The sequence below is a fragment of the Coptis chinensis genome, chromosome 8 (assembly GCF_015680905.1).
Source record: "Coptis chinensis isolate HL-2020 chromosome 8, ASM1568090v1, whole genome shotgun sequence".
In the NCBI taxonomy this organism is placed as follows: domain Eukaryota; kingdom Viridiplantae; phylum Streptophyta; class Magnoliopsida; order Ranunculales; family Ranunculaceae; genus Coptis; species Coptis chinensis.
Window position 1 is genome coordinate 2,012,228 of NC_141463.1, and position 22,154 is coordinate 2,034,381.

Sequence of the window (22,154 nt, forward strand, 5' to 3'; positions counted from 1 at the left end):
AAGAAATGCAGCAGAGAAGGTGTGTTGGTCTATAAAATCTATTTGTATACACATTATTTGCTCAGTGTATCTTCTTTTTTTCTATTTTTATATAATGGTTATGCTCTCTAGCCAAGTAAAAATTGGTGGACCATGTTACATGCAAAATTCTGCTATGAGTATTGCCTGGTTAATCATCATTGAAAGTAGCTGTATTTTCTTTGTCCACACATGTGATGTGCAATGTGTAATGTGTTGAAGTAACATGTTAAAACCCATAAACCGATACCCCTTCATTTTGGGGTGAGGTGTACGGGATACATCAACATTAGACTTTGGAAAACAACATAAAAATTAGGTGCATGTAGAAAATCTGGGAATCGTAATTGGGATTTGGTCAGCCGTACAAGTCATTTCTTACTAATTGTGCTTTAGTAATATGCTAAATTACTTATGACTGCACTGTTGGCTTCACTCTGGACTTCTGCCGAATGGGGACCTGATAGACTCTAGAGAATGGACACTTATAGACGCACAATTGACTACACTTGGTCCGTACTTTTATCTGAAGCATGATCAGAGATCTTCTAGAACATTGCCCTATCAATTTCCACTTTCTTTTTGCTCTTTGCGGAAAGGATAAATATGTAATTACATGGTCCTCGTACTCTTTCAGTTAGAATTGTAAAATTAAAATACTCGCAAAACATACACACCGTTCCTCTTTCTCTACTTTCTCAATTACAAAAAAAAAAGCGTATCTCCATGGCATGCGCTTCTCTCCATTGAATTCTGCCGATTTGCTACAAAACCGTCGATCTCCTCATCTCTCCTCCTCCAAAACACAACCAAACACGACGGGAAAAAAAAAATTAAAAAAAAACTAAAAAAATAAAATAAAATCAAACTTTATGGAAGAAGCTAAGTGAACTATTTAGAATTAAACTTTCTCTGTTTCCACTTTGTAGGAAACCACTTTCAATTATCTTGATTTTCTTTTGTAGGCAATCACAACTATTATCTTATGTTCCTCAATATCTTAGGTTGCACTAGTTTGCCGCAGAATGACTAAATCAATCAGAATATGGTCAAAAAATAATGGTTATTATCATACCACTTTAGACGAAACTCAAATACCGTCACAGAATGAAGGTTTCATATTGATGACAGAAGGATCATTTGACAATACAACCCTCCTAATGAAATATAATGTACATCTCATCGTCGACCTTTGTTTTCATTCTAGATTGGAAGAGTATAAAAGTGACGCACAAGTCATCTTCAACTATCTTTATCGGATTCGAATGAGAATACTTTTTTTCTCTTGCTTTCACTTTTTTTGGATTTTCAGTTTGCCATTTGATTTATTAGTTGCAGGCTACTACTTTCTTCCATTGAATGAAAACCAATAGTTAAATACCTTTTCAATTATATTTTTACTTTTGTTCCTTTATAACTTTTTTAGCCATGTGGTTATTTCTTCATCTTTTATATCCCCATCTCATTCTTAATTAAACCAACTCTATTGTTTACATATCCTGTTCCAGCATTCAAACTCATTTCCAAACAAAGCATTTCTATGTAAAGACTCAATTTTTTTTTTACTGAATTATTCTGCTTTTCTGTTTGCTAGCGCAATTATTGACATTGACATCTTTCAAATAAAAAAATTAACTATTTTTGCAACACGTGCATCGCAAGTGCCCATTTACTAGTAAATCTAAAGAGCTTAAACATTACACTTCATACATCAACAACTTCATACATCAACAGACAACAGCAAAAATGAAAATAAATTATCAAAAGGATGATACTTGCACTTAAATTTTGGTAACTTAACGAGTGAAATGAGGAGGGAAAGAAAAGTACTTGCACTTAACCCGTAGTAGTGGTGATTTGGGGAGTTCGTGAGAAGATAATCAAGTAATTAATGCGTACGTAGCGAACAGCGTTTCGGAAGGCGTGGGCGATTGGGGTATTTTCTTTCATAAACAAAAATAGGTCAAGAGTGAAGGAGGAGAAGTGAGTTGTAGATAATTAGATATTGCATGGAACCCTGAAGGAACAATATTTCCATTCTCTCTCTCTCCAATTCTCTATCTCATTTCAAGCATATAGTAGCAACAATATAGAACTCAATTTTCGAAAATAAATGCATGTGCAATTTTATAAGTTAATATCTCATACAGTTAAGTTATATTGCATGGATAATCTTATGCATCAAAAATTCAAAATACTTGATCTTAGTAGTGATCTCATACAATATTTAGTGGAGCTCTGGGCTTAGGTTTCTGACAAATATTTGGGTGAGAACAGCTGAACAAGACTATCAATCAGCAGGTGAAAACCAACAGTCACTGGCTTTACACCAACACCGAACTTACTTGAATAGCATGGAGATGAGGAAAACAGACAAACTTGCGACTTATTAAAAGTATGCACCGTGTGATCGATATCACTTTAGATGTGGTGTGGTGCTTTTGTTGAAGGCTTAAAGCCAATTAGCACCTGTTATTGAAATTCCAAAGTTCGCGCAAAATAGGTGGTGACCAGTGGCCGAATAATGTTCAAGACTTGGGGGACTAAGTGCACACTTAATTCTCCGTACACTTCGTTTTCTTCGAATTCCCCCAACTTTTTTTTAACAATCTCATTTTCCCTTTTCTAATTCATAAGATTTCAATCTAAACAATCTCTGAATTATTGTGTAAAGATATCTTCCTCTCCAGCGGGACATGTATACTGTATAGCTTTATGCTAAATAATGTAACTACATTTGCGCAAAGTAGGCTAGCGACCTTCAAAATGTTGACAACTTAACACGTGCCAAGATACTAGAGTGCTATAATTTTCGGCTCGCAATCTCGACGAATCCAAATAAGTACCGTCCAAACAAAAGTGACGGGCCTGGACTCTTTTAGGCCCACAGACCAACATAGAACTAAAACTTGAGGTAGATCCATGGATTTTAGGATTTAGGAAACCGAAATTCTAGGTACCAATGCGCTACACAATCTTAATCTTTGAATCTTTATCTTGAAAAAATCTTTGATGCCAATGCCTTGGAGAGGTGTACTTCTGATACAGAACGCATGTCAGTGTTTCATTGTGACATGCGTTCTCTTAATACTATAGATCTCTGGACTCGACAGAATACCATACATCATAACTATGACTCGTTCCCAGCGCGAGGATGAGTGTTGGGAAGAAATGAAGGCAGAGATGGAAGCACAGCGCAAGTTCCGAGAAGAAATGTTTGAACGCTTCCCACCCCAGGGGGGTTCTTCTGAGGAGGAGGCGTTTGTGAGGCACGAACGTCGTCGCCGAAAGACGAATGGCTCAGGCCCATTGGGAACTCAGGCCCAATCTTCATCTCATGTTCCATCTTCAACCAGTAGCGCGTGGTTTAGGGAATGTATTGATTGATGTTGTTTTTATTATTTTTATTAGTTCGGATGTTAAGTTGTTGAATTCAGTAGTTAAATTTGAATTCGGTAGTTAATTGTATTTGAATTTCGATTTTAATTTAATTTGGTTCTTTTCACATTATGCATTGATTTTAGTGTTAATCCCACATTCCCGAATTGTTTGAGGGTGGTATTATTTCTTTTAGCATGGTTTTTATATGATCCACAATTTTAGAAGTAATTTTGCGATGATTGTTGGGAATGTTGCTGATATTAGCATGCCTATGATTAGATATTGTGGTAGGATGAAATTTCAATGAGTTAGGAAGTTACTATTCTAAATTCAACCTAAAAGATATTAGGTTTGTTTTAGAATAAGAAATATGAGTTGTTTCCATTTTAGGTTTTGAAAATATTTTGTTTCCGGCAATTGCCTTAAAGCTTTTTAGCAACTTATCGATTCGTTTTAGAAACTAAAACCATATATATACTTCTTTCATTCTACACTCACACCCCACACTACAAATGTCACACCCCGAATTTCGACAGAATTCGGAAAAACTCTTCGATCTCCGAGGTGTGACGCACTCTCCACTTCCAAAAACCCATAAACAGTTTTAAAATATGCGGATAATTAAAACCAATAAAAATTTTAACTTAAATAACAGTCATCTTCATTACCAAAAACAATTTACAAATGAAAATGCAAATAACCTTATCTCAACTGAAAATCTATATCACCTCGAGGAAAACAAAACTTATCCTCGAGATGAATGCTAACGCAAAACCACAAGCAAAGAACCAATCTTCTTCATCACTAAACCTCGTCAAGGCTTATGAACTATGTTCATTTAATGAACACACACCGATAAGCAAACATGCAAATCGGGTCAGCATTATAAACAATGCTGGTGTGAGTAGCCCTAAAAACAACATATACTTATACAAATTAGTTCCTCCACCGAGGCGCCTTAACTTTCAACGACAAATACAACATCCTTAAGAATAATAATTAAGGCAGGTAGTTCCTCCACTGAGGCGTCTTAACTTCCCACTAACCACACAACAAACTATACACATAATAAGTAAGGCATGTAGTTCCTCCATCGAGGCGCCTTAGGTTCAACTAAACAAATAACCAAACAAACATATTATATATAATTCCTCATTTCATGCTCAATCCAGAGTGGGTCGTCTCGCCCAAGTAATTAGTTTGACCCACCCTTCAGCAAAACCATATATAATTATCTATCTACATATACATCATTAACAAATATATTACCATAATTATATTAATTAAGGTTTTCTTTCGCGTGTCCCTAAAATCACGTCAGATATCTATGTCTTACCTAGTTTCCTCGGCTACCACAATCGCTACTCAACGCCGAACATGTACATCCACATGCCTCCCCTTAAATAATGAACCACTCGTGCGAAACCACCTCGAAATGGATGCCGCGACACCGTAAATCCTCACACGGGAAGCAATTATGTAAGTAATGCCACTATTCGCATAAAATATCGCGATCATCGCTTCTATTTTCGCGAACGGAATAATCAAAAACATTATTCGGGTTACGCCAGAGGGCCATTCAAACTTTATGAAACGCCGGAAGGGGGCCCGAAGGCCATTCAGATTAACTCAAACGCCGTAAGGGCCAATCACATGAGTTGTGGTAGTCGTTCTGGATTTTCGTTATGTAATTTATTCGTGTCATACATTAATGACTCATAAACATTCCACTATATCATCGATGCGGTCAATTGCCTTTTATCAACTAAGCCACAAAATATAGAAATATCTCAATTATATCTCATAACCAATTTAAATACTTTCACGTACCAATATATTATTGCAGACTACACCACACTCCCGGTGCAAATATTCACCAATACTATATTAGCATCTCACATATAAAATAATGGAAACAGATATACATTTCTCCAAGATATTGCATTAATATAAATATCCCAAAGATATTATATCATGTCACAATGCTTCAACGATCACATACATTTTATTATAACGTTATTAGGAATATAAAGTCTCCTAACATCTCAATATCGCCACGCAGTCAAAAATACACAACATCAATGTCAAATCTTAATTAGATAATGACCACCACCAAATTTATACAAGCTTCCACAAAGATTTTAGCATTTGATTGTCCATACAATATACACATAAAACGTAACACGCGGATAAACAAATCCATCACCCACAATCAAAGCCCAATATATATATGTTTTACACACTACTCATGTCAAATCTAAATTAGATAATGACAAACCAAGTTATACAATCTCAACAATATTTTATTACTATATTTATCCATATAATCAATATGTGAAAAACCTGAAAAATCGAACATTCTCGATCCAACGGTCAATACCAAAAGTCGACGGTCAACAAATCAATGTGTCATGGTCAAAGTCAAAATCAACATGGCCTGGTCAAAGTCAAAGTCAACATGCCATGGTCAAAGTCAAAGTCAACCTACCATGGTCAAAATCAACAGGTCATGGTCAAAGTCTAACTGTCCTTTCGCTGTTTCGACAGTTCAGGTCATAGCCATGGTTCATGGCTTCAGTCGTTAGAAGAATCGTAGCTCATGGCCAAGACCAGGTAATGGTTCGGATCCAACTCCGCCAAGCCCAACCTAACCCGATAGTTTAAACATAGAAAACCCAAAAGGTCTATTTTAAGTCCTATGGACCTACCAAACAATATTAAACCTACCAAAAACGCGTGGTTCGGGTCCAAAAATACAAATGAAACGGGCCCATAGACTAATATTAGAACTGGTCCCAAAACTTAAGTTAAACTGGGCCCAAACTAAACTTAATTAAACTGGTCCAAAGATTTCAAAACAAATAGAAAAGGGCCCAACCACTATTGAAATTTCGGCCCAAAGAACTAATCTAAACTGGTCCAAAACTTAGTGGAACTGGTCCGACCCAACAACTTAAAACAAATCGGGCCCAACCAAAACAAAACCCATTGGCTTTGGCCCAAGCACAAGCCCAATCATCTAAACCGGCCCAAGCCCACACCGAAATCACTGTTCATCTTCTCCCTCCACCAACAGCCACCAAAAACCGACCACCACCATTCCAATCGACCACCCAAACAAACCAATCGGTTTTAACCCTTGCAAAAACCCCTATAACATTAACAAAAGCTAAAACCTCAAATCCTAAAATCCAAACTTCACCAAACTAGATCTGGAAATCAATCCCGCCGCCATTAATGAGTTTTGGGAGCTTCCAACAGCCCCCATCCATCCCTACTACCCCCAAACATCATCAAACCACCCACAACAATATCAAAACAATTCAAACCACAAAAAAACCCACAAAAACCGATTTCCCTCACCTCCAAAACTCGACCCCCGACCGTCATTGCCGCTGTTCACAGCTTCCCACAGCCCAACCACCGTACTCCAATCGTAATTCGACAGCCACCTTCCACTCACCATCACTAGCCACCCCCGATTCTAACCCGACAACCAATCAACACAGTCCAACCCAAAACTAATAAAACCGATAATCCCAACAATGATACTCACACTAACAGTTGATTATATGTGGATTATTAATTAAAATTAATTAGTAGTCGCCTCCATTAACGAAGCTCCGAAGCTTGAACAGCTTAAGTTCGGAGTTTCCAAAACCACGACCAAACAGAGTATAAACGAACCCAAGCCGACCTCTTTTCCAACAGTTCAACAGTTTAACAGTTTAACCAAAATATAGAAACAGAAACCTATACACCGATATACGAAAACTATAACTTTCGGTGAAATAAAGAAAATAAATACTCACCACCATTTAACAAATTCCCTACGAATTTCTCCGAATCCGAGCCGTCAGCTTCCCACCCTCCGTAAATCCAAATTTTCATCTCTGCTTCCCATTTTTAATATTTTATTATTCTCTTAACCCTATTTTCTAAAAGTGTTTATATACTGGGTCCTAAACCCAGCTCTCAACATGCACTTCGGCCCGTAAAACCGTGCCCATTTGTCTCAAATCCGTCCAAATAATTTTGAAAATAAATAATTAAATTAATTAATTAAATAGATAAAAACGTATTTTTAAAATACGGGCGTTACAACAAACCTTGCACTCTCACCTTTCACTCCCAATTTTTCTCTTTTGTTTTTTTTCACTTTTGAAAGTAGTACACGAGCGCCGCCCCTCCCCTACACACACCATTCCCCGAAGCACCCTCCTCCTCGTTGTCCGAACTTGAGCAAGACCAGAGCGCACCTTGCACCCATCCCAGGTCAGTTTAGAGCGCACCTCGTGTTCTCTTGTCTGGAAACCAGTCAAGGCACGAGCGCACCCTGCGCCCAACCAAGTTCAATTTAGAGCGCACCCCGCGCTCTGTTGTCTGAAACTAGTCAAGCCACGAGCGCACCCTGCGCCCTACCAAGGCAAAATCATAGCGCACCCCGCGCCCTGACCTTCACAGCCACTTTATTTTTTGATTTTTTTTTTTTTTTTGCGGGTGTTCCAAGGTCGTTGCAGGCTTTGTTGCATCGATGATTTGATAGTCTTTGGTGGTCAGTGGTTGTCTTGCTGTGTCAAATTAAAGTCTCAAAGAACTAGAAAGGAACAGTAGTGTTTTTATGGGTGTTTGCTTAGGCTAGCATTTCGTCGTATGCCTTGCATGTCTGACAGTTTTCGTCCTATATATATACAATAATGCAAACCGTCCTAAGTATGGAGGGTTTTTTTTTCTGAAGTCTTGAAACCCGTCATTCAAGATCGATAATTAATATGGATTTTTTGGATTCTAATTGTAATTACATAGGGGAGGCACATCTAATTTAATATAAGAGATAATTATGTTATTTAAGTGATATTAGCGAGTTTTTTTCTAAAATATTAATAAAAGAGGACTTGTTCTAAATTTAGAGAAAAAAATAGAGAATAATTATATAATTTAAATTACATTATGAGGGTTCTTCTAAATTATTAGTAATGTGAGGAAAGTGTTTATAAATTGAGCAAATAGGAGGTTCTCAAAACCGGCTATGATATAGTGTAGAGATGCCCATATTAGTCTAGCACTAGCACAAACTCATGTGACGTCAGCATTTGGTCGGGCACTAATCCAGTTTTATGGGCTTTGACCACTTCAATAGTTCAATCAATAACCCAAAAACATTCCAATTTCCTCAAGCTCAAATTCCTGTTTTCCATTAAAAGAAATAGCGCAAGTATTTACCTCCAAAAATTCTAATAATTCCATCACAGAAATAGCGCATGCATTCATGAACAGTTGGCTCAGCAACATGTAACATATCATCTACAAGATCAGCTGCAGTCCCATAAGCAAGCATTCGTATAGCAGCAATTACTTTTATTTTTGGGTTAATCCCAAACTTACCCGCACAATTAACTTTTTGTTTAAAATATGGTATATTATGATTAAGATGATTGAAAATACGAGTAAATAATGACTGACCCATACGAAATCGGCTTCGAAAGTCGTGGTCACGAAATATAGGATTTGCGCCGAAGTAGTTAGCATTTACACGAGGCAGTGCTGCCTCGTACTGAGGATTCTTACATTTTCTTCCTTTTTCCGAACCACCATGTGGTCTATAAGAAGACTCCGCTTCTTGCTAACGCAATAAACTCAGACGATATCGAACCAAAGGTAGAGCAATAGCCACTAATTTACGAGTTTTAACTACAATGTTATTATTTGAAGAGCTCGAGCTCGATGAAGAATCAGAAGAAGATGAATGATCCATTGAAAAATCGTCAAGAGTTTTGTTAGTGGTTTTTTTTTGGCTCAAGGAGATGAGAGGGAACATGAAAAATGAAGAGAACCTCGCATGACCAAGAGGGTTAAATGGTTATAGCACGCGGTTTCTGGAAAACCGCACGGTTTGGGCAAAACCGCGTGGGCTTGGGCCTGTCAGACGGGCTTCTATGGCGCGGTTTTGGGAAAACCGCGTGGGCTATATGGCGCGGTTTATCCAAAACCGCGTTATAACATCCCGTATTTTTATTTTGGCTATAAAAAATAAAATAAAATAAGTATTATTAATAGGGTTATAATAATAATAATAAAAAAAAAAAGGATAAAGATTAAATAGAAATAGAGAAAACGTGGGGAGAGAGAGTGGGTACGGTTAAACCTTTTCCTATTTTTGGGGGTTTGGAAATACAAAAGAAGATAAGAAAATAAAGTTGTGAGCTAGCGCTTGAGAGGGTTGGATAGAAAAAGAAAAAGAAAAAGAAAATGTGATTAAATTCATTATGAAACACATATAAAACAAATACAACTAGCATGTGATTAAATTCATTATGAAACACAATATAAAAAAACTGAAAACAAAAAGAACAACTCTTCATTCGCGAATAAAACTATTTCAATCATTTCAACTTGGAAGACAAGTTAGTTTTAAATCCTTATATACATTTCCAAGAAACTCATATAACGGTACTAAATATTCCTATTTTCCAAATTAACTCACAATATAAATACCAATTGCATTTCACTTATTAAATACACATATGATAACTTATTTAAATATGAGTTTGATACACTTTACCTTTAAGTCAGCACGTCGTCTTAGGGTAGGATATTTACGTCCCTGCATACAAGATTAACGGATCCTACCCTCCTGCAAAAACAGAGTTAGACATCACAATAAAAGAATTTATCTCAACCAGTTAAATTTCCATTCATAATCAAAACCTCATTTAAGACATTGAAGTCTAATTGATACCACATAGTTCGTCCCACATATTAGGAAATATCACTTATCATTACACTAACAGGTAATTCATGACACATTCAATGAATACCTGATTGGGTCATTCCCGCCACATTCAAGGAATACCCACCACATTCAAAGAATACCCATCATAACACCAACAGGTCATTCATGACACATTCAATGAATGCATTTTTAAACCACCACTATCACGTACCCAATTTAATACTAACATTGTACACATATAGTTATCACTAAAACTAATATATAATATGTAATATGGTGGCTGCACTTTTTCTCAAAGTTGCCTACGTATCCAAATATTTCAAAATTGGAATCAAGCCTTCGTAGTTCTTACACTTATTTGTCTCGCATAAATATCATATATCCCTCTTGTAAACTCGTACTTGTGAGTCACAGCCATCTCTAAGCTTTTAATGCTCATAAAACCAAGCCTCTTATGGGCATAAAACTAACTGGTCCTTCCCGTACATTCAAGGAATCCAGACCTACATTCCCGTACACTCGAGGAATAGAACTAACCCGCAAGGCGAATACTTTAGTTCCTCTCTAGGACGGTTTCCTACATGAGCTCACTAGTCATAATTAAATATTTCTTTTTTATTTCAACCAGGAGGCGTGGAGAGTTATAAGATATAACGTCTTCCATTGTCTACTAATAAATACATGGGTAAATAAATAGGCATGCATGAATATCACAGCAAAACAAATCCTCGACAGACTATTCCAATCACACGTTATCACCCTTCACTAGCATCATCTTTTATGTCAATTCAAATAAGACAACAGAGGAAAATATATTGATGTATAATAGATTAACAATCAGGCATTTCCATTTATGCTCACCATTCATTATTTGAATAGTATGTTATTCCACCTGTAGCTATCAAGTAAATCAAACAGTACCAAGTATCTAATATCATCAGTCACAGAAAAGTCTTGAAGCTACCAATATATCAAATATCATTAATGACCAAAAAAATGCTTGAAGCTATTAAACCTTAAGCTTAACCTTATAACTTCATTCTAACATAAAAGCCCACCCAAATTCTAACATATAAAGTCAGACCAAATCAACCAAAGACCAACAATTATCACTACACATGCCTAGTCATGGAAACATACCTACACATAAAACAAAAAGCCTTGTGCCAATATAGATCACCTTTTTAACAATAATACCATCGAAATAGTAGCATGTAAGTTAAATTTCTAACCCATAGTCTTTACTAACAGTTTTTGCTAAATTCCAAAAATCTAAGTTACTAAATCCATGCCTATTATTTCAATGTAAAAGTGTAAAACAATGTGGTAGGCACATGTCCATGCCGAGAAAAAATTTGCTCCTTGGGCTATATGCTCATTGTGTCATTGTCCAACCGCAACTAGCCATGTGTCATTTTTTTCTCTCACCTCACACACAAGTTTAACAGAGACGGAACTCTCAATTAGGAAACTAACTGATCGAAATAAATTAATAAAATTGAACCACAAAATAAGGAATCTATGAATCCTAGATATTTGGGCGGGATATCTCTCCCTCTCTCTTTTCTGTTCATCCCTCCAACTTCTCCACTTCGTTTCTCTCCTTTTCTTTCTAACTCACAAAACAAAAAGAAAAAAACATGATAAAAAAAACAAAGACAGAAAAGAAAAAGACACAATTAGCATTCCTCACCCCATATGGACAATGATAAAACAAAAACCCAAAGTATATAGTTTCAAAAACATTGAAAACGTACTATGCTTTGACATTTAGTTTGAAAGAGAACAATACCATTTCATGAAGTGCAACAATATGTAATATTTTTGGAACCAACAAAAGTGAATAACTATATATCTATCTGGTCGGGAAGACATTAACATTTGACAAAGAGCGAAAGAGTAAAGTCTGGATATATTCAAATAGATCGTTCATTTCCTAACCATTATAACACAATGACTAAATCTAATTAAAAGATTTACAAATTTTTGGATTCACTTTCTTCATAAGAAAAATGCCCGTTAAAACACTCTTTGACTGCAAGGCTGCTTTCATTAGTTCAAGTCCTATATACATATAGAATAAAAATAAAAATCACAATATATACATAGACAATGATCATCCAAGTTAAAGTTCTTTAGACAATAGTTTCTCAGTAACCTCCTCTATTTCGTAATCACACTATTTTCCTCAAGGGAGTTAAGCAAAGTGATGGTAGAGATAATAAGCATGGGCATAATTACCAGCTCATATTTCACCGTGTACGTCACTTGCCCTTTCACAAAAGCATCCCCATCAGTTGATCCCATACTTTTAGTGGCATCAACAAACCATTTGCCCTTTCACAAAAGTATTTCTGTCATGTTACCAGAATGCTTGGAGATAACAGGAGAATATTCCCAGTAGATAAAACTGCTTTTGGTTTCAATAACAAGTTCTTGTCAAAAATTGGCTGAACGTAGGTGGCACTACTATAGGTCCCATCAGTCTGCAAAGTTAAGCATTCGAACCAGATTTGGTTGCTGCCAATTCAAAGAAATTTAGCTACTTAATTAAGAGGAACTGATAATACATGGGTGTTGTCAACACGGTGAGTAATGAACTAATATTTCCATAAACACTTTACCTCTGAAGGTGATTGATTGTTGCCTGCAAGGTGCGAGCTTGTATGCCCCATTTGATGGATTGAGTTCAGCCTCCCTATTTGATGATAAGGTTCAAGATTACTAGGCATATCAACCTGCTTCCCCAACGTGTATTGCTTACATAATGTTACTTTCAGCAAATATTTTTTCTTCGTTTCCCCAAACACCAACAAAGCAATATCAATAACTTATTACATATTTCACTAAAAGCTAAATAATACAAATAGTATAATACTCACAAACTTACCAGGTTGTAAGTTTATCTTCTTTGAATTCCTTGCCTTTTTTGTTGTTCTTTTCTCCACTAGATCCTTGATTCCTCGCCTTTGGGTTGACTTTTTTCTTTTCTCGGTTTAGGGTCACCCACTTCATTATTGGATCATCAACATTATTTTCTGAAGCCTTCTTACCACTCCCTCTTTCAGAACTTGAGGATGGATAAAATTTTTGTTTGACCTGGAGCAATTCATCTTTGGCCAAATTAAATGCATCACTCGACATTGCTGCTTTTATAACAATAGATTGTGCAATGTGCATGAGTTCACTATGTCGTGCTGACACAAAGGGATCCAGGTCATGTCTAATAACATCTCCATCAGTATCAATAATAAAATCTGATGTAGCATCTTTTCTCCACCTATTCAAGTAATATTTTGATGGCAATTCAAGCCATCGTATGTTGCGTACCAACTTCAAAACATGTCCACATAATACTCCAGTGAACTCAAACTTTTTGCAACTACAATTTAATGTCTGAGTTAGAGGAACATACGTAACAGTGCGAGATCTTTGACGGTTATCAACTGGAATAACTTTATATGTCTTTGTTGTGCCATCGTCCTCAATGAATTCCAAATCCCAATCAATCAAATGAACTAATTCATTCTGGAATTCTCCAAATATCTTCCGAGTATATGTCCGTGAAGCTTGAAGTTCTAGCTTCCAGTGTGATCGAAGTGGAGGTAAGAATTGATGTGACCTCTTTCCTCTTTGCTTCTTCAGCTTCTTTTTCCCGTCTATCTGCCAACACTCGGTCATACTGTTCGATGAACTCGCGGAGAATTATTGTTCTTGGGAAGAACTTCTTTAAGAAACTGTTCACACTCTCACTTCTTTGAGTTGTCGCTATACCGCACAAAACTTCGAACGCCCATACACTTGAGCCCACTTCTTGTGCACTTTGTACAAACCCTTCAACCACTCATTTTCTACTAGTCCATATTTTTCAAGCAACTTCGTCCAAGTTGTTTCAATTCCTCTACCGCCTCTCGGGTTCATATACGCACATTTTCATCTCTATCGAAAGAAGGTATGTTGCATATAAACGTGTTTTAAGTGCTTTGAAGCATTTAAAAAATATGCCACAAGCATAATCTATGGTGCGCACTGAAATACTATTTCAATTGCATTTGCCATTGATCGAGCTTGATCTCAGAATATTGTTTTCGATGTTTTCCTCCCATAGCTTCCAAGAACCTCTGGAATAACCAAACAAATGAGTCTCAGAGTTTCATTAACGAGTAGTCCACATCCGAATAGGATCTGTTTTGCCTGCCCATGGTTGTTCACCCTCGCTATTGGAGCACAAATCATATTATAATTGTTGGTGTTATATGTGGTGTCAAAAGAAATAACGCCACCAAAAAATTATAGTCGATTCTCGATTTCAGATCACACCAAAACAACCTCGATATAATGATTATCATCATCTGTCATGAGCCTAAAAAAAAAGACTTGTTGACTTTTTGCTTACTTTGAAAATAACTAAGAAGACAATTTGCATCCCCCTCGCTTTAGAAAATCGACATACCTTCTCCGAAAGCAAGATTATTAGAATCTGCTCAAGTAAAATTTAAGTTCCGCTTCCACCGCTTCGACCCGACCAAAGAAAGCGTATATGGCACTAGGCCCAATTCCAAAGAAATCGCATATTGAAAATGATGTCTTCTTGAGAAGGTTCGATGCCTCGTTGTGATCTTAATTGATGAACTCTGGATGGAGGTTCAAGGTTATGATTATGCCCCTCTTTGAAATTCGTAACGGTATAGTTTCCACCATCAACAAGTCTAATTTCCAACATTGCTTCACACCCTGTTCTTCTTACTGCTCTTTTCTTCACTGGAGTACTTTTCTTATGGTATTCACCTTCAAAGGAACATGTTAGTTGCCTTCGAGTTATCTTTCCGTCTTTGTTCTTACTCATTTGATTTTTCCTTATACTAAATCCAGTAGCCCTCGCATACAAATTGTAAAAATCATAGGCTTCTTCTTCCGAATCAAATGTCAGTCCAATCATACTTTCGCCACTATCAGTAGTACTTTGGATTTTTGTTTCATTGTTGTCCATCTGGGTTGAGGAATGTCTTTTTCTTTTATTTTTTTGTTCTTTTTTGTGAGTTAGAAAGAAAAGGAAAGAGACGAAGTGGAGAAGTTGGAGGGACGAACAAAAAAGAGAGAGGGAGAGATACCGTGCCCAAATATCCCGCGTAGGATTTATAGATTCCTTATTTTGTGGTTCAATTTTATTAATTTATTTCGGTCAGTTAGTTTCCTAATTGAGAGTTCCGTCTCTATTAAACTTGTGTGTGAGGTGAGAGAAAAAAATGACACATGGCTAGTTGCGGTTGGACAATGAGTCAATGACACAATGAGCATATAGCCCAAGGAGCAAATTTTTTCTCTGTCCATGCCTATCTATTAGCACCGAAGTTGGCAAGCTGTCACTTTGGTCTATACCTTTTCAACACTTAACTCATGCCATAATTAGTGTAGCACTAGCACAAACTCATGCCACGTCAGCATGTTGTTTTATGGGCTTTAACCACTTCAATAGTTGAAATAGTTGAATCAATAACTCACAAACATTCCAATTTCCTCAAGCTCAAATTCCTGTTTTCCATTAATGGCTTCTTCACAGACCGAAATCGATGCGAACCTACTAATAGCCCAATCACTATCCTTATCCGGGATACAACACATGTTTGGTGTAGTTGGAATCCCAGTAACTTCACTTGCAAACAAAGCAATTCAAGTCGGTATCCGTTTCATTGCATTTCACAACGAACAATCAGCTGGTTATGCCGCGTCAGCATACGGTTACTTAACTGGTAAGCCAGGTATACTCTTAACTGTTTCTGGTCCTGGTTGTGTTCATGGTTTAGCTGGTGTCTCAAATGCTGCTATAAATACTTGGCCTATGGTTATGATATCTGGTTCTTGTGATCAGAATGATTTTGGGAAAGGTGATTTTCAAGAACTTGATCAGGTACAAGCTGTTAATCCCTTTGTTAAGTTAAGTGTTAGAGTTAAGGATATTAATCAGATTCCTAATGCTGTATTTGAAGTCGTGGGTAATGCGGGTTCGGGGAGACCCGGTGGGTGTTATTTAGATGTACCGTCTGATGTTTTACATCAGAGTGTTGGGGAAGATGTTGCAGTTAAGCTTTTGAGTGAGGCGGGAAAGAAGTTTGGTAATGGCGTGGCTGAGAGTGTTGGTGTGAGGGAGGAGGATATTGAGAAGGCTGTTGATTTGATTAGACATGCTGAGAGACCTTTGATTGTGTTTGGGAAAGGTGCTGCGTTTGGTCGAGCGGAGAATGAGTTGAGGAATTTAGTTGAGAAGACGGGGATTCCGTTTTTGCCTACTCCCATGGGAAAAGGGTTGTTACCTGATACGCATGAGTTGGCTGCTACTGCTGCGAGGTCGCTTGCGATTGGTAAGTGTGATGTTGCGCTGGTTGTTGGTGCTAGGCTTAATTGGTTGTTGCATTTTGGTGAGCCACCAAAATGGTCAAAAGATGTTAAGTTTATATTGGTCGATGTCTCCAAGGATGAAATTGAGCTTAGAAAACCGCATCTTGGTTTAGTTGGTGATGCAAAGTTGGTTTTGAACAAGTTAAATAGAGGGATTAAGGATGACCCTTTCTGTTTAGGGAGATCACATCCTTGGGTTGAATCGATATCAAAGAAGGCTAAAGAGAACGTGTTGAAGATGGAATTGCAGTTGTCCAAGGATGTTGTGCCATTTAATTTTTTTACCCCTATGAGAATTATAAGGGATGCCATTCTTGCACAGGGAAGCCCTGCCCCTATTTTGGTTTCAGAAGGTGCAAACACGATGGATGTTGGCCGAGCTGTTCTCGTTCAGACAGAGCCAAGGACAAGGTTAGATGCAGGAACTTGGGGGACCATGGGGGTTGGTCTGGGTTATTGCATCGCTGCTGCAGTTGCATCACCTGATCGCCTTGTTGTCGCTGTTGAAGGCGATTCCGGATTTGGATTTAGTGCCATGGAAGTCGAGGTTTGATTCCTTCAACTGGCATACATCTATAAATTAACTAAAAATACTTTTTCATGCATTACACTTTCTAGTACGCTACATAGATACAGTCATACACATTGTAGAAAGCTCACCTGCATGCTGACATATTTGTGTTAGAGTGGCATGCCTGCTTGTGTAGTTGTATAGTTTCTTTTCTCTTGAAATTCGATTACCCGATATTGGAAAAGTAAAACCTTTGTTTATTGCTACTCCTCCACCTTTCATCTCTTTGTCGGAAAGGTTAATATGAGAAATGTATGTGTTGCTCAACTGCCGACCTCCTTTGTAAACTTGGGATAAGTTTGTGCTATACGGTCATCGTCATCTGTTAAAATTGAAAACAATCCTGCATTTTCAGTTTTCAGGAAAACCATTATTACTGTTAGACACTTTGGAGTCTTAGCTCTCATTTCTGTCATAAGAAGACCATTTTTCATTATTCAGTCTTTAGTTACAACATTTTGATTTTTTTTTTAATGTATGCTTGTTTACCTCCATAGTTCCATCTGACCATATTTTACTTTTCCTAAACTCGTCACTGAGTGGAGTATAACAGTTTTGTGTCCATCTTGATAAACAAACTTTTCTCATGCTGATAATTGTTTTTCATTGATTCCTGCAGACATTAGTACGATATCAGTTGTCTGTGGTTGTGATTGTTTTTAACAATGGTGGTGTGTATGGAGGTGACCGGAGGAACCCTGAAGAAATTACGGGGCCTCACAAAGATGATCCTGCCCCTACATCTTTTGTACCTGGTGCAGCATATCATACTGTAATGGAAGCTTTTGGAGGCAAAGGTTATCTTGTTGGAACTCCAGAAGAGCTCAAGTCTGCACTTGCGGAATCATTTTCTGCACGGAAACCAGCTGTAATAAATGTCACCATTGATCCTTATGCTGGTGCAGAAAGTGGTAGAATGCAACACAAGAACTAAGACAAGATTTCTGATACTGATAGGAGGAGGAATCGGAACATATTATGCTATGAATATCCTGGCTTTTTACCTTGTGTCTTTTTGATTGAATACTTGAACGTTATTGTAGGCAATAGTTGTAATAAGGTCATATCCCAGTGAATGTTGTCTTTATAGGTTCAGCTTTTATTTGTAAATACGAGTGGATTCATAGTTATCTACTTATCCTAATTATTGGGTTCAGAAATGAGAATGATCCGATTACAGTTTGTGTACGTCTGTAACTATGTGGTGCCGAGAAGGGGTATGCATTCAAGATTATCAGATATTCAGTAAGGATGCTGGCCATTTATTTTCAAGAGCTTGCCTTTATATATTGGAAGTATTGCCTGTCAATAACACCACATTGAGATTTTTGTGCTTCCTCTGTTATCAAGTAGGCTTTTCATGAATTGGGCCCCCAATAGGATTTTCATGAATTAGGCCCCCAATAGGATTTTTTGAAGCCCAACATTCACTGATCATCATCATCATCATCATCATTTTATTTCCAACAGCTGAAAACCTACTAGGCTTTTTTTTTCATTTGCAATGGCTTCAAGAAAAGTGCTTTCCTCTCTACTCCGCTCAGCCACCTGTCGTTCGTCTTCAAAACCCACACTCATATCCTCAAAAACCCAAACCCCATCCAATGAAATGAAATGGATGTGTAATGGCCCCGAATGGGTAAGTTTTTGTAACATTCAATTATACCGTTCTTTTTCTTTAATCATATTCTATTTTTCTACTAGTGATGATATGTAGTCCAATGTAAATGCTCTTGCAGCTTTTTTGTATAATTAGATTATTAGAGTAATTAGATAGTGCCTAATCTTTAACTTATTCAGCATACCAAGATTAGCTTCCACACAGAAGCTTCAACATCTCATTATTATGGTGCATCTTTGTTATCACTCTTCCACAAAAGCCCTGGGCTAGATCTATCTAAGATGGGGATGGTCAGGCCTACTCTCCTAATGAGGTGCATTGCAACTACTGGTCATTCTCAAGAGTCTGTTTCTGCTTCTCTACCTGATGTAGCTCCACGGGTCAAATTTAAGAGGCTCGATAAAACAGCCAGACACATAATGCAGGTATACTATGCTTCATCCCACTTCTTGGACTTGGACCTAGTAATTTTATAATAAAACATATGGTTTTCAGATACTAGACAAGGAAGCAGTGCAGGAAGTGAAGGAACAAAGAGAGATTGCAAGAGAGATTACTGATATAAAGCCCGGATATATCATCCAGCTTAAAGTGGTATGAGAGTTTTACTTTTAGAGTAAATGATTGTATGTTATTGCCTGGTCTGACCCTGATAACAACAGGAAGTTCCTGAGAACAAGAGACGTGTTTCAACTTTGAAAGGAATCGTTATCGCAAGGCGCAATGCTGGTCTAAATTCAACCTTCAGATTAAGGAGGCTGGTGGCAGGTGTTGGGATTGAATCTGTCTTCCCATTGTAAGTAAACTTCTAGATCTACCAACTCATGTTTTTTTCTTTTCTTTTAGACCTCTATTTTGAGAATTATGTGCTTTAGAAGTTAGCCCTCTCTAGATCTTCTTGCATTAAGACCAAATCAAGCCAGACGATAAGGACCAAATCATCGTGTCCTAATCATCTGGCGCTTGGTCTTAATACCAAGTCCAAAAACCTACTTTTGGGAGAAAGCACTAGTGTTTTAGAGAAAACTGAAGTCTGAAAACTTATATTTTGGAGATCGTTTACTGTTTTTCCAACACGGAAACACCCATATGATCTTGCAGTCTTCTTCACTCTTACACAGGTTCACCTTTGATACCTATAGTTGCACCCAACCTCCTTGGCACCCCCATGATTGTTGATCTCTTCCAGAGTTGGTAAAACAGGTTCAGTGCAATGCTTTACACCCCTTCCTAATACATAGACATCTAAGATTAAATCTCCTTTTGTTCATAACTTTTTCGCCAAGCCCCTTTCTTTCACGTACTTGTAGAATTTCGTCATAATGACACAGACTACTCATTACCTGTTGATTTACATTCATTGCTAACCTTTTTGCAATATTCTGCCAGACTATGAGCCCATAATTATAGTTGTTTGCAGTGCTACCATTACTTATGATGAATTGACTTATGAATATATTAGGAAAATTGTAGTGTAACACAATGTGTTACCCTTCAAATGTAACACAGGCCAGTTAAAAAGCCCCACGTGGATAACCACCTGTGGGAAAAGGAGTTAACACAAACAAAAATATGAAAAATGTCTTCCCCTCTCCAATACCACCACAGTCTCCACCTCTCCACTACCACCCACCGCTCACCGGTCACTGGTCACGCCAACTAAAATTTTGCTGGTGTCATCCTCCTCTCTTTACCTCCTCTCCATTTTTTATTTTTCCCACTTCCTCCCCAAAAGTTTTGATTACGGGTTCAATTTAAAAATTTTTCAGATCCCACACAAAATTACATGTTTAAATTCATTATTTTTCAGTGTGAATCTGTTGCAATTTTTAATTTGATTTAAAAATTAAATTATAAATTTGGTGTTTGGTTCGAGAGGAGGTCCCTGGCAGCAGAGGTGGAACATAAAATGAAGATGGCAGTCTGTTTTTTTTATTTCTTTCTTCAAGTCAGAAACCGGTTGTTGTGGTATCCAGGTCGTCCATCCACATGGCGAGATTGCATTGGTTTGTGTTACATACTAATGTAACACAATTTGTTTCGCTAGAACTCAATATATTAAGTTGCAACAATTCTTCATTGTTGCCGTTATCACATCCATTTGCTGTTGGCCCACTTGATCTCCACCTAAAATTTTTTTTTGCTGGGGTGATGCAGATACTCTCCGAACATTAAGGAGTTGAAGATTCTTGAAAAGAAGAAAGTGAGGAGGGCCAAGCTCTATTACCTGAGGGACAAAATGAATGCACTGAAGAAACAGACCAGTAGATAATTGTCGATGGAAAAGATTAAGAAAATGTTTCAACGAGTCAGGGTCCCTCAGTAAAGGGAACATTGTCAGCTCTCTTATTCTCTCGCCTAAGATGAATGCTACTTGCATTAAAAACAAAATTCATATTTACTGAAGGGAGTTCTCTGTACTTTTCAAGATGTATTTGAATTACCACCGGAATAAATTGATGTAGTTATTGGAGTACCTTCAGAAACAACGATTTATTATAATTTGTGGTTCTGTTCAGTGAGGATATCAGCATGAAAATTGAAACCAATGGGGAGTGTAGCGCCGCCTCAATAAGGGGATAATATTTTTTCGTAAAAGTCATTAATGTTTTCCCCTAGACCCTCTTACAGGCTTACAGCATTGCTTTCTGTTTCTCTAGCTAATGATTTTGAGGATGACCTAATCACCTAATGCGATGAGAGGTTGTTGCAGAATTCCTTCATGCAGTGAAATGATAAGTGTTCGAACTTAATTTGACACTGACATTAACTTGTTATTCAAAATCCACTTTACAGTACTCTCCAGCATATATCCTAATGCTGGCCATGCTTTTATTATGGTTAGAGACACTCTTTTATGTTGCCCACAATGGTATCCTCGCCAATTTGTTATCCCAGAAAGTTTATATTCCATGACTGATGCAGGTTAAGCTATGAACGTAAAGCCAGAGAATGAGTTCTTTGTGATGGATATAGTAGTATGTTCAATTTTAGGTAGTACTTCGAGGGTTACGATATAGCCGTAGGTCCTAAAAAAAACACACATTAGATTTTAAAAAAGAATCGCCCATATCTTTTTCGCGTTGCAAAAGATATTATCATTCAAAATTTATAGCAGATAAGAAGATAACAGAGTGAGTACAAATTAAAACCCTTAGTAAGCAGAGAGCAGATTCATTACACCAACTGGTAGCTTGCTCACTTCTGTGCTAACAGGCATGTTCATGTGCTACGTTCTAGTGTTCTAACCACATTGTTTGACGTCGAAATTAAATAGTGAAAATAAAGTAGACAATCACAAACTAGTGCCGGACTTATCCAGAAAAAAAACACTAGAGCCAGACTGAGTACTAGACGGAGAAATAGGATCCAGCAAACTCATGCACTCACATCCAACTACCAACTTCTTGACTTCCAGAGTTCATGCTTCCCAC

General features: G+C 37.4%; 2 protein-coding genes across 2 annotated transcripts; both read left to right on the forward strand.

The window, feature by feature from the left end:
- The first annotated feature begins 15,545 nt into the window (after positions 1-15,545).
- LOC147479266 (2-hydroxyacyl-CoA lyase-like) lies at positions 15,546-18,259 on the forward strand. Its single transcript, XM_086576533.1, has 2 exons — positions 15,546-17,075; positions 17,719-18,259. Exons 1-2 carry the CDS (start codon positions 15,678-15,680, stop codon positions 18,031-18,033), a joined length of 1,713 nt encoding a protein of 570 aa, XP_086432659.1. The 5' UTR covers positions 15,546-15,677; the 3' UTR covers positions 18,034-18,259.
- A 187-nt stretch (positions 18,260-18,446) lies between these two features.
- LOC147479267 (large ribosomal subunit protein bL19cz-like) lies at positions 18,447-21,238 on the forward strand. The gene is made up of 5 exons (XM_086576534.1): positions 18,447-18,738; positions 18,900-19,145; positions 19,216-19,314; positions 19,383-19,516; positions 20,878-21,238. The coding sequence occupies exons 1-5, from the start codon at positions 18,604-18,606 to the stop codon at positions 20,990-20,992; spliced, it is 729 nt and encodes a 242-aa protein (XP_086432660.1). The 5' UTR covers positions 18,447-18,603; the 3' UTR covers positions 20,993-21,238.
- The last annotated feature ends 916 nt before the right edge of the window (positions 21,239-22,154 follow it).

Coding starts and splice junctions, on each gene's coding strand:
- LOC147479266 (XM_086576533.1), top strand. CDS start 15,678: ATGGCTTCTTCACAGACCGAAATCGATGCGAACCTACTAATAGCCCAA. Junction 17,076..17,718: donor TTAGTGCCATGGAAGTCGAG/GTTTGATTCCTT, acceptor TGATTCCTGCAG/ACATTAGTACGATATCAGTT.
- LOC147479267 (XM_086576534.1), top strand. CDS start 18,604: ATGGCTTCAAGAAAAGTGCTTTCCTCTCTACTCCGCTCAGCCACCTGT. Junction 18,739..18,899: donor TGTGTAATGGCCCCGAATGG/GTAAGTTTTTGT, acceptor TAACTTATTCAG/CATACCAAGATTAGCTTCCA. Junction 19,315..19,382: donor ATATCATCCAGCTTAAAGTG/GTATGAGAGTTT, acceptor TGATAACAACAG/GAAGTTCCTGAGAACAAGAG.